General features: G+C 28.1%; 3 protein-coding genes across 3 annotated transcripts; 2 read left to right on the forward strand and 1 right to left on the reverse strand.

Moving 5' to 3' along the window:
- The first annotated feature begins 66 nt into the window (after positions 1–66).
- LOC124493340 (uncharacterized) lies at positions 67–1,854 on the forward strand. The gene is made up of 4 exons (XM_047056408.2): positions 67–458; positions 537–804; positions 873–1,427; positions 1,501–1,854. Exons 1-4 carry the CDS (start codon positions 163–165, stop codon positions 1,720–1,722), a joined length of 1,341 nt encoding a protein of 446 aa, XP_046912364.1. The 5' UTR covers positions 67–162; the 3' UTR covers positions 1,723–1,854.
- A 210-nt stretch (positions 1,855–2,064) lies between these two features.
- LOC142597629 (uncharacterized) lies at positions 2,065–5,690 on the forward strand. Its single transcript, XM_075732393.1, has 2 exons — positions 2,065–2,325; positions 5,314–5,690. The coding sequence occupies exons 1-2, from the start codon at positions 2,079–2,081 to the stop codon at positions 5,541–5,543; spliced, it is 477 nt and encodes a 158-aa protein (XP_075588508.1). The 5' UTR covers positions 2,065–2,078; the 3' UTR covers positions 5,544–5,690.
- A 2,914-nt stretch (positions 5,691–8,604) lies between these two features.
- On the reverse strand, positions 8,605–12,940 carry LOC124493801 (cytochrome P450 3A16). Its single transcript, XM_047056903.2, has 5 exons — positions 12,776–12,940; positions 11,998–12,707; positions 11,240–11,941; positions 9,857–10,525; positions 8,605–9,800 (listed from the first exon to the last, which is right to left on the reverse strand). The coding sequence occupies exons 1-5, from the start codon at positions 12,832–12,834 to the stop codon at positions 9,094–9,096; spliced, it is 2,847 nt and encodes a 948-aa protein (XP_046912859.2). The 5' UTR covers positions 12,835–12,940; the 3' UTR covers positions 8,605–9,093.
- Positions 12,941–13,644: the final 704 nt, after the last annotated feature.

Below are 13,644 nucleotides of genomic sequence, written 5' to 3' on the forward strand. Positions count from 1 at the left end.
AATAATAATATTTAATCCGAAAAAGATTGCTCATCATTACATTGAATTCGTTATGATGATCATCATTTTTCAATTGATCATCATCTTCATTGTCATTGTGGCTGTGAATGTGAAGAAGAAAATAGATAGAAAAAAAAGCATTTCGAATTTTACATTATCAAGATGAATTCAAATTATACCTTTTTATTATTATTATTGATAATTATTCAATATGATTGGATAATTGCTCATAATAAACGTAATCGTCAACATCGTCATCAACATCAACAACATCATCAATATGATTCGATATTAGAATTGAAATTAATTTATCCAAAAAATCTTATCGATGGTCGTTATAATGATTCACTTTGTAATGATGATGGTTCAATCATTTTTCTTGATTATAGCCAAACATGGAATGCATATGTTGCTGTTTGTCAGAATAATTTAATCGATGTTGAACCAATTGATTATGGGTAGGTGATGAATTCAAAAAGTTTTATATTTTAATTGATTAATTTGGCTCGAATTTTGTTTGTTTCTTGATACAACAGCCAAATAACTCAATTGAATGTTTTACAATTTCAAGTGAAAAAATTGGAACACTTTGCTTTTGATTGGCTTCATGGTCTGTTGTATTATTCAACTTTAATGGATGGTATCAATGTTATTGATTTAAAAAAGAATGAATTGGCTACATTTCCAATATATCGTGCTGCTGGTTCCAATACCGTGAATGGTTTAATCGTAAGACCTGATCTGTCAAAATTAATGTGGCTTGAAACATATGGTACCGATACAATTATGATGGAATCGGATCAGGTTTGAAATCGTTTCTCTCTCTTTGTCTTGGATTAATAAAATTAATTTTTGATTCATTTTAAATTCAGAATGGTAAACAATCATCAGCATTATTTAATATCAGTAGAACAACTTATACTGATCTTTATTATGATCATTATGGTGATCAATATCTGCTTATAATGCCACAAACACAAGCGACAAAAATATCCGGAATGATCATATTGGATTATGATGATAAAAAAATTTTAAAATCAATGAATTTTGAAATAAATTTCTCACGACAAAATTGGGCAACAAAAAATGTTCGAATTCGAGCAGATTCACTCTATTTTTTCGTAAAACAATCGGGAAATTTTGGAAAGATTTATCGTTGCTCAATATCATCACAGAATCATACGAATGTAATGAATGATTCATCACCATCATCATCATCATCATCATCATCAATTATGATTGATAATGTTCATCAAACATCGTGTATATTGATTACAGCCGATAATTCCAGATCACCATTCATGTTATATGATCCATTGATGAGAAAAGAATCGGAACAGAAAAAACATTGTAATGAAAATGTTTGTGTTCGACAGGATATCGATTTCTGTATACCGATCAACGATACACATTCACAATGTACAAATGTAAGTTGTTAAATTTTTCGGAAAAAAAAGATTTTCATTTTAATTTCAAATTTAAAATTTATTTTAATCTTAGGGTGAAGTATTCGAAATCAATAAAGATAATAATGAAATGCTAATCTATAAGATTATCATTTCGGTTCTAACATCAATCATCATTCTTATTCTAATCATTTATTTTCTATTCTTTTCAAAACAACGTGCACGATTCTATCAGATACGATTGAAAAAATTGAATCGTGTTGAATCATCAAAACTACAGGTGAAACCACCGGCAACTAATGAAATTGCTGAATAGAAAACAAAAAATGTCCAATCATTCATCATCATCATCATCATAGCCATCTTAAACCAAAATTTTTTTTCCATTTATTTTAATCTTGAATTCATTTCAATTTTTCTTGAAAATAAATTTCCATTTTCATTTGAATTTGTATTTGTTTATTTGATCGAAATTTTGAAATTCATTCCAAATAATTCAAAACAATGTCGACAGATGGCAACAGATAAATGGGAAAAATAAATTAAATTTCGAATTGTTGCAAAGAGAAAAAAAATTCGAATTGATTGATTTTAAATTGTTGATATTTTTTTTTTAATTCTTGTTGCATTTTTTTTCTTTGATTTATAACCACATATCTCACACACAAAAAGATGAATAATTCAAATCATCAAAATGTCAATGATTTGCAAAAAATAATACATTTATTGATATGGCCAAATGGATCATTATTATCGATAAAAAATAAAACAATCCATCAGCACATCATTCGATTGACAACATCAAAATTGGACGAATTATTCATGAAACGATCATCAACATTGATTTTGTTATTTAGCAGCATGTTTGCATTCTTCATATTCATCTTAATGATATTCATTATATTTTGTTTGATAACAAGTAAGTTTTGAAAAAAAAATTTCGATAAATTTTTGTTCTTATTTTGAAACAAAATAGGATTTTGTTGTTGTTGTTGTTGTTGAAATAACTGAAATATTTAAAGATCCGATTTATTCTTATTCTTATTACATCTCTCACGTTATACGATAATTATTTTCAATGACATGAGGATGACACATTTTCATTAAAAAAAAAAATTTTTTTTGTTTCGTTTCATGTCAAAACAATTGTCATCGAAACGAAAACAAACACAGAAAAATGAATGATAATAATTCCTAGTACATTATTATTATTATTATATTACATTTAATTCATTTGACTTTGACTTTGAAATATTTTTTATTTGACATTCAATTCCATTTTTTTTGTTTCTTTTTGCAAAAAAAAAAAATGAAATGAAATTTTCATTTCAATGAACAAATGACACACAAAACTTTTTGAATTTAACGATTATTTTAACCTGAATTTCGTCATGTGTCTAATTTGTGCACACACACACACACACACACATAGGAAATCCTGACCACACGTATCCAATTTTTTTTTCTGTCAATGAATGAATGGACACAAAAATTTTATTTTTTTCTTTTTGATCCAGTTATCTTTTTTTCCATCATTCCAATTGATTATTCGTAACAACAACAACAACAACACAATAATATATGTGATTGTAGAAAAAAAAAATATCGAACTCAGAAATTTCAGCAAACAAAAAAAAAAAAAAAAAAGAAAAGAAAAGAAAATTGAAATAACAAAGAATAAATTGAACACACACACACGCACACACATACAAAGAAATGACATGTGTCATCAGTATAATTATTATTTGTTCCGTTTTTTTTTTGATCTTGACACATCGAATCAAACACACACACATTTGTATCTCATATTTTTTATGATTATCCTTGAAATAATGATTATATTCACACACAATCTTGTTTGTGAATGTCCTGCGTATGTGTGTGTGTGTGTGTGTGTGTTGGTCTAAAAAATTCAAATCGGTTATAGCCATGTGTGAATGGTATTTTGCATCTAAATGATCCATTGTGTTTGTACTTGATGAGTTTGAATAATTTTTTTTTTCATCCTTATTTGAATCATCATCATTTGTTCTGTATGATGATGATGATATTCACATGAAATTATTGCACATGATGTTTGAATGCATTTTTTTTGTAATATAGTATGTCTATGTGTGTGTGTGTGATTGAATGTGTAGCAATTTTTGTTTCTCCTGTTATTAAAAAAAAAACTAAAAAGATGACGATGATGATGAGAGAATCGAATTCAATAGCAACAAAAAGATTAAAGAAGATTATATCCGATCGTGTATGTATCAATTGATGATCAATCGATTTGATCTAGTTTTTTTTTGTTCTCTCTCTTTGAGTATTCGTTTTTTATCCGATAATTACAAATATATGCTCTCGTTATATTAGTAGTGTGTGGTAATAGATCAATCGATTTGTGAATTTATATTGTTGTTGTTGTTGTTGTTATTGTGGGATTATGATCAATAGTATGGCAAGTTTTACACAACAACAATATCCTTTTGGCCTCGAATTTTTAATAAATATTTTTGCTTTCGTTTTTGATAATAAAAGAATAATTCACAGATACACTTTCTCCCTTCTCTCATTCCCCCCTCCTCAATACAAGAGCAAAAAAAAAAGTAATTACATTTTTATAAATACAAAAATTTATTCATTCCTATATGGTGGTAGTAACAGCAACAGCAGCAGCAGCAGCAGTATATCATGGATGGAAAAAAATCCAAAAATTATATTTATTTCCATAGAAAATAATTATATTTTTTAACACTATTCATCACCATTCATTACAAATGATGTTTGTGTTAACAACAACATCGACACTTTGATTACGACATTTTTTTTCTGTCATCAAAATGTTATGGATGATGATGATGTTAAAAAGATGTTAATAATAATATAACACTGACAAAAAAAATTACTTAAAAGGTGTTCATCATGAGACAAAACAAAAAACTGAATAAATAAACAAAACAGCAGCCCTATGCTATTCAATCTCTACGATAATTTGATAATTATCAATGAATAAAATAAAATGAAATAATGATCAAATTGCCAAGTCAAGTCATTTTAATCTTCAATCGACAATTTTAATCTCTGTATGGATTATAAGAACGTGTTAAGTAAAAAAAAAATGAAAGTTAATCCGAAAATATAGAACAACAAATGAAATATGAATATAATTGGGATGTGCATATGTGTGAGTGATCACTCAATTTGTCTATTGTATAATTCACAACAACAACAAAAACAACAACAATTTGGCCATTGTTTGTGTGTATATCACATTTTGTTCATTCGTTCAATCATCATCATCATTCTCATAATCATTCATTCATTGCATTCAAACAAATAAAAACTTTGTATACTTCTGTTTTTTTTTATTTGTTTGTTTGTTTGTTTGTTTGAACCAAGTTCAAATTCATTCATTTCATGTGTGTGAGATAAAAAGTATCCAATTTGTTTTCCAATCAACAAAACGTCGTACACACAATACACACACATACAGATTGAGATGACATTTAAAATTCATTATCACACATTGTCATTTGAACTTCTCCATATTTATTGCCGGCCTATTTTCAAATCTTTTCAATTTTTCTTTCATCCATTTTATTCATCATTCATCAACAAAAACTAAATGTTTATTTTGTCAATCAATCTTCTTTTTTTTCAAAAAAAAAACTATTCGCGTTATAATGTTTTGCTTTTTACGGTAATAGTGGCGTTTTTACAATAAAAAAATCTTCACATGAGAATGATGATGATCTCGAAAAATGAGATAATTTTTTTCCCGAAAAAATTTTGATTAAAAATTATCCAAATTCAATAATGAATCGATAGAATTTATTACACATAAATTGTTCTCTATGTTTATTTTAATATTCTTTTTTTCCTTTCATTTTTATTCATCATCATATTATTTACAATACAAAAGATACACGGAATTCTAAAAAGAAAACAACCATATCTAATGATAATTATCATCATTATGATGAATTCATTCATCATGATCATAGGACGATGAAACAAAAACAACAACAACAACAACAACAATATCCACCACGTATCGAATCAAAAAATCTTCAATCATTATCATTATCGAATTTGGATAGTTTAGAACATGTAGAATTATTAAAAAGTACATCAAAATCTAATCGAACATGATTTTTTTTGGTGGCGCTATATTTCAGTCATAAAAAAACCAGAATATTTCCTGCAAAACACACGTGGATCCAATTCGGATACAATAGACAAAAAACACACACACACACACATAAAACATTTTCATAATCTATAATAACGACATTTAACAACAAAATCCATTGCCATTTGGTTTTTTTTTTCATTTTTCAATGGCCAAAAAAAAGATGAAAAAAAACATGCAAAATAAAATTTTGTGATGACCATATTTCTCAAAAAAAATATAATTTTCTGTTTTGTTTTCCTTATTTTTTTTCGTTTTCATGTTCAAACAGTCAAAAAAAAAAATTTAAACAAAAACTATGGGATTATAAACAAAAAATGGATGCACCAAACGCGGATGATGGATGATGAATGGATCACACACACACACTGGACAATGTATGGATGAATCCATCATAAACATTTAATGTGAATGATGTGTGTAGGTGGTTGTAGGTGTGTGTACAACATTCATAATGATGATTATAATAATAATAATCTCAAAGTAGAAATAGAAACAAAATGAAACAAACACACACGAACATTTATTTTAGTTTGATTTTTGATATATAATGGTAATCATGTCACACACACACACACACAATGTATAAAATAAATAATCATTCAAAAAAAATTTCATGTTAAATGATGAAGATTATGACGATGATCATCATCATCATTATGACCAAAAAAATTTTTTTTTTTCATAATTTCGAGGTCAAAGAGCTTACGATTTTTTTTTTGAATCATCACTAGATTTTTTTTTTTTTAGCTACTATCCATTTTGATTAAGTGATATGATTATCAATCATCGATATGGTTTATCAAATTACAAATGGTGAGATATGTGTGTGTGTGTGTGTGCGCGCATTTATGTTTGGTGAAATCGTATTGAATGCATATCAATGTTTTGTTTTCATGTTTTTTGAAAACAAAAATGATTCATTTGTCACAAACCATGTCATAATAGTATATGTGTCTCTGTATACTATGAAAAAAAATCAATATTTGAATGATCCATTTGTGTGTGTGGAATCATCATCATCATCATGTGACTATATGTCATATCTTGTAACGACAGCAGTTTTTCGATTATCGTTTATTTTATTTTTTTCACAAGAAAAAATTAATCATCAAATCTCATTGAAATAATGATGATAAAATCGTTATAATTGAAAAAAAAGATAAAACAAACATTTGAAATTGTCAAATTATTTAGGATTGACAAGTCTTTTTTTTCACTACCAAAGAAAAAAAAATTTTGATCCGTTTTTGTCAGTTTTTTTTTTTCGTTTGCTGATTAAAGATAATGATGATGATTTGATGATTATTGTTGTCTGGATCAGACAATAATTGTAAATTAGTAATTATTATTTTATTTATATATGAAACTAAAACATATAATCATGAACGATGATTTTTTCGATGTCCCATTATTACATCAGAATCGTGATCATTTATTGAGAATTTTTTTTTTGTGCCACTGATAAATCAGCATCGGCCACAATAAAGATCCATTCAATGAGTTGGATATGAAACAAACTGAAGAAAAATTGAAACGAAATGATTTTTTTCCCTAGGTACCAAGGTAGTCACGCTGTGTGTGTGTATATGTGTGCCATATAAAACAATACAAAAACAAAATTTTAAAAAAATTTACGTAAACGTAGACGATACATAAACAAAAAACAATTCATCATTACAGACTGCAGCACATCACCACAAATGGACCACAAATCCTGTTGTTTTTTTTTCTTGTTGGAAAAATAATGATGATGAAACCATTGTCGTTATTATTGATCATGATTGCTCATCATTGAAGTGACTTGTCTAATTTATCGATTAAAATAACATCATGGCCTTTTTGCAAAGAAATTTTTTCAATTTGTCGAATGAATGATTCTGTATCAGATTTATTTTTTTTTCACAATAATAGATACAATGTAATGTATCGTTTATTTGCAATTTTTATCATTGCATTCATTGCATTCAAATCAATTATGAATGGAAAATTTCTTGAACAATTTCCTTTCTCCTCTTTTTTTGTTGTTGTTGTTGTTGTCGTTTTTTTTTTGAATATTGATGACAAATTTTTTTTTTAATTACACAATATTTGACAATGTTTTGCAGTGTGTTTGTGTGAATATTATTGTATATTCTAATTATAGAATGAATGTCACACATACACACACACATGTGTCATTAATCGATAAAATAAAATGACCTTATTACTAATCCCTTCTGATCAGATAAAATTATTGCCTAGAAGCAAATTGTTTGTTTCTTTAGGATACAAAAAAAAAAATTTAATTCATTGCATCCTAGAAGACAAATTATCATTATCATTAAATGAACAATAAATATTAATTTTCAAGGTATCCCCCCCAAAAAAAATGATTATGATGATCAACACTATTTCCGTATCCTTATCATTTTTTCTCATCATTTATTCATTCATTCATTCATTCATCTTATTCACAACATTGTGATTATGAATGATGATGATGATGAAAATTATTTTATTTTTTTTTTAATTTTGTTTCATAAATTTGATTTTTTTTTTTGCTTTGCTTCTTTTTGTTCGTTCACAACTAGATATATCTGTCGCACGCATACATACACGGCGACATATTGACCTATTAAGACTAATCATTTTATGTATTCATTCATTTAGGCAAAAAAAAAAATAAAAAATAATTGTCTAATCATTTTGAAACACAAAGAAATTTGATGATGATCGTGATTGATATCATATCATAGGCTTTAAATATTCCTAAGAGATGAATACAGATATAGTTGGATGATATTAGTTCGTGTGTGTCTGTGTGTATGTTTGTGTCCGATCTAAATTCAATTCATTCCATTTACACAGACATACACAAGGATTCATGATGATGATGATGATAATTGATTATCATTTTTTAAATTTTTATCAAAATGATAAAAAAAATTAATTTTCTTTTGTCTAAAATTATTATTATGATTATGAATTTTTTTTTTTTGAAGCTTTTTGTTTTCCGTGAATATTTTATTCATTCATACATTTATTTTGGAATTCAAAACACGTGCATTCGTATTTATTATTGTGTGGCCAGGTTAACAATTAAACACACCAATGACATTGATATTTTGTAGAAATAATTAATTCTTAATTCAAATATCAAACCATTGATGACAATATCACACACACACATATACATACAATGAGAAATTAACATTTGTCCATCCGTTCATCTTTTTCAAAGAAAGTTTTTTGATGAATAATGATGATGTTGATGAGAGTGGGTAGATGTGTGTGTGTCTTTTGAAACTGTCATCTTTTCATTTTCAATGTTTCAACAAACAAAACAAAACAAAACAAAAAAAGATTCATTGTCTCAATTTCAAAATGAATGTCATCAATAATGATGATACATTCATCAAGACAAGAACGAAGAAAAAAAATTATAATAAAACAATTAAAGTTGATCGTTGACATTGAAAGAAATCTGTGATATGATGATGAGTAAAATTATTATTTTTTTTGTTTTGTTTATCGTTTAGCTATTCGTATCATCATCTGTTTTGGTGATAGTATAACATTGCCACGAAAATATTCAAGTTTAAGATTAGGATCCGGTATCAGACGATAATGAAGAATTAATTGTGCAATAGCCGCACGAAGTTCATTTTGGGCAAAACGCATGCCAACACATAGACGATTACCAATACCGAATGGCATATAAGCATTAGATGATTCCATTGAATTTTCACCAATAAAACGTTCCGGTTTGAATGATTCAGGATCAGGATAATATTCGGGTATTCGATGTATGATATATGGATGAAATATTATCGCTGTTTTAGCTGGAATTTTGATACCGGTATTCAATAATGTTGTATCTTCATGTGCTGTTCGTTGAACAATGGTCAATGGTGGTTTAAGTCTCAATGTTTCACAAATTACACTGTTCAAAATAGGCAAACTTCGTAATGATTCATAGTCTAAAGGTGAATCTTGTGCACACAATTCATCATACAATTTATCTTGCCATTCAGGATGTTTAATTAAATAGTAGATTGTATGACACAATGTAACATTCGTGGTATCGTAACCAGCAAGAAAAAATATGATACCTTGCCCAGCAATCTCTTCACGGCTGATTCCTTTCAATTTTCGTTCATTTTTATCAACTTCATTAGATTCAGATTGATCATTCAAAGTTTGTTCAACCATTAATCCGATAAGATCTTTGCTTTCTATTTGAAGAAAAAATATTGTTAAATTAGCATCAACATTTCGTGAAAATTCTTACGTTGATTTCTCATTTTTAATCGTTCATCGATTATTTTAAAAGTTAAATCATCAAAATATTTAGCCGATTTTCGATCAAATGGATCTAGATTGAGTAATTTTCCAAAAAATGGCACTACAAAACAAATAGCCTGAGTAATTGAGACGTCCAAGCTCAAAATTCGTTGAGCATGTTTGACCAATGGATGATCTGATTCGCTAATCGAATCGACTTCAATTCCATATGCACATGAAGCAATAACATCCATGGTCAACGCACTTGTATAGATTTTCACATCGAACATTTCACCACTTTCACCGTGTTTATCCAAATTACGAACAAAATTATCCAATATCCTGTTAATAGGCGTGATCATTGCTTTCAATTTACCCGATGTAAATGCTGGAGAGACGATTGTTCGAATACGTTTCCAATCATCATTTGCTGGCATCATAAACAATGAATGGACCATCGATGTTTTGCCCATATAACCACCAAAACGAATGGGAAATTTATGCAACTCTTTAATCGATATTTCACGAACCATTTTCGGATCATTAAGTATTAATGCTCGTTGTCCAATACCGTATATACCGAAAATATTGCCACGTTTTTTTGCTTCTTCTTCGATAAATTCATGTAATGGCTTCCTCATCCATCCGAAATTTGGCCAATAATTTGCTTTAATTCCTTGCCGTTGCCAGAACGTATAGAACTTATAATATTGACTAATTGATGAATTTAATTGATTCAATTTTTATTAAACATCATACAATTGTATTTTTAAAAAAACTTACTAAATTGCAGTGATAAAGATTATCACTATAATCGTAAACATAATAGTCGATGAAAACATTGTTATGCATAAAATTATTTTAAATTACTGAAATTCTTCGCTTGATGAAGGATGATCAAATGACCGTTGTTTATAAACACTCGAAATTCGTTCGTCACTTTTTTATCATAACTATTTGGCTATGAATGCCATTTTGATACTACTGTACTCAAATATAAAATATGAAATTTGATAAACTTCTATTAAACAAGATTTCTCAGATATTGGAAAATCAATTGAAATTGATTACATCAATTTATGAGAGCTCTATGAGCTGATAATAAAACTTGTATGCACTTTTTAAGAACATAATTATTTAATTTATCATTGAGTTAGAAATATTAATCAATAAAAATATATTTTTAGAGAAAATTTTCACCCATTTTTTATTCATTAAGAATTCTGTTTAAAATTCATGCTAAGTGTGGTCCGTTGTTATAATAAAGAATTTCACAAGACAAAAATAAAATTTAAAAAAAAACAATCACTTTAAGTTTGTGGCAATGTAAGATGTGGAAGTTTTAAAAGTTAAAGGAAAGTTTAAAATTTTGTTTTTTTTTCTGTTCAACGTTTAGCTATTCGTATCATCACCTTTTTTGGTGATAGTATATCATTTCCATAAAAATATTCTAGTTTCAGATTAGGATCCGGTACTAGACGATAATGAAGAATTAATTGTGCAACAGCAGCACGAAGTTCATTTTGAGCGAAACGCATGCCAACACAAAGACGATTACCAGAACCAAACGGTAGGAAAGCAATGGAAGATTCCATTGAATTTTCACCAATAAAACGTTCCGGTTTGAATGATTCAGGATCAGGATAATATTCGGGTATTCGATGTATGATATATGGATGAAATATTATCGCTGTTTTAGCTGGAATTTTGATACCGGTATTCAATAATGTTGTATCTTCATGTGCTGTTCGTTGAACAGTGGTCAATGGTGGTTTAAGTCTCAATGTTTCACAAATTACACTGTTCAAAATAGGCAAACTTCGTAATGATTCATAGTCTAAAGGTGAATCTTGTGCACACAATTCATCATACAATTTATCTTGCCATTCAGGATGTTTAATTAAATAGTAGATTATATGACATAATGTAACATTCGTGGTATCGTAACCAGCAAGAAAAAATATGATACCTTGTCCGGCGATCTCTTCACGGCTGATTCCTTTCAATTTTCGTTCATTTTTATCAACTTCATTAGATTCAGATTGATCATTCAAAGTTTGTTCAACCATTAATCCGATAAGATCTTTGTTTTCTAGTTGAAGAAAAAATATTGTTAAATAAGCATCAACATTTCATTGTAATTCTTACTCTGATTTTTCGCCTTCAAACGTTCTTCGATTATTTTAGAAGTTAAATCATCGAAATATTTAGTCGATTCCCGATCAAATGGTTCTAGATTTAGTAATCTAGCCAAAAATGGTATAACAAAACAAATAATTTGTTTAATTGAAACATCGTGGCTCAAAATTCGTTGAGCATGTTTAATCAATGGATGATTTGGTCGACTAATAGAATCGACTTCAATTCCATATGCACATGAAGCAATAACATCCATGGTCAACGCGCTAGTATAGATTTTCACATCGAACATTTCCCCACTTTCACCATGTTTATCCAAATTGCGAACAAAATTATCCAATATCCTATTGATAGGTGTGATCATTGCTTTTAATTTACCCGATGTAAATGCCGGAGAAACGATTGTTCGAATACGTTTCCAATCATCATTTGCCTGCATCATAAACAATGAATGGACCATCGATGTTTCGCCCATATGACCGGCAAAACGCATTGGAAATTTATGCAATTCTTTTATCGATATTTCACGAACCATTTTTGGATCATTAACTATTAATCCTCGTTGTCCAATGAAACCGTATAAACCAAAAATATTTCCATATTTTTTTGCTTCTTCATAAAAAAATTCATGTAAAGGTTTTCGTATCCAACCAAAACTTGGTCCTAAACGTGCTTTAACTCCTTGTCGTTGCCAGAATGTATAATACATATAACAATAGCTAATAATGAATGATTTTCAATATACATGAGGTGGAATGATGTAGGATTTTTAAAAAAAAATACTTACTAGATAGCACTGATAACGATTATCGCTATAATCGTAAACAGAATAATTGATGAAAACATTTTCAAAACAAAACAAAACAAAAAAAATATTTTCAAAATCAATTCTTGATAAAATTCTTCGTTCAATGTGCAAAATTATGTTTTTTTTTTTAATTTTGTTTTGCTATTACAATCATCATCTTATTTATATATAAGTAAAGTATTTAGGTACATTTCTACAAGGTTATTTTTTATTTATTTATAATCTATCTGCTAAATCTTCTATCATCAAAAATAGAGATGTGTCTTTTTTGGCGGCATTTGTTTTTTTTTTCATCATCTTCAATGGCTGATAAAAATATCAAAAATTGTAATGTATATTTTTTTTCAAAAATAATAGCTATATAGTAATAGTAGTGGTTTGAGTTGAAATGGAATTATATTATCCAATATCGATTGTGATTATCATTGTATTGTAAACCACGTAAACCCAGTGTTGTACACAGAGCCAAAGCGAAATATTCATCTTTTAAAATTTTCATTAATAGAATGAATGTTGATCATATAGTCAAATATAGTGGCATAATTACCTAAACCAAATGAATATCGAATACTCCAATTAATCTTCAATCTGATTTTCAAATACACTTGATTAGTCAAACTATTTGATGACCAGAAAAACCAGCTATTTCATGATTGGGGTAGTCAATTTATTTCTTGATAAAAAGTCAAGCTATTTTTTGATTTTGAATAGTCATGAAATAGCTCAGTGTTTCCCAACCTTTTTTTCTTCGCGAACCAAAATAAAAATCCGAGTAAATACGACGAACCTTTTGCATATCTTACGAACCCTCAGGGGTTCGCGATCCACCGGTTGGGAATCACTGAAAT

This window comes from Dermatophagoides farinae, chromosome 6 (assembly GCF_024713945.1).
Source record: "Dermatophagoides farinae isolate YC_2012a chromosome 6, ASM2471394v1, whole genome shotgun sequence".
NCBI classification, from domain to species: domain Eukaryota; kingdom Metazoa; phylum Arthropoda; class Arachnida; order Sarcoptiformes; family Pyroglyphidae; genus Dermatophagoides; species Dermatophagoides farinae.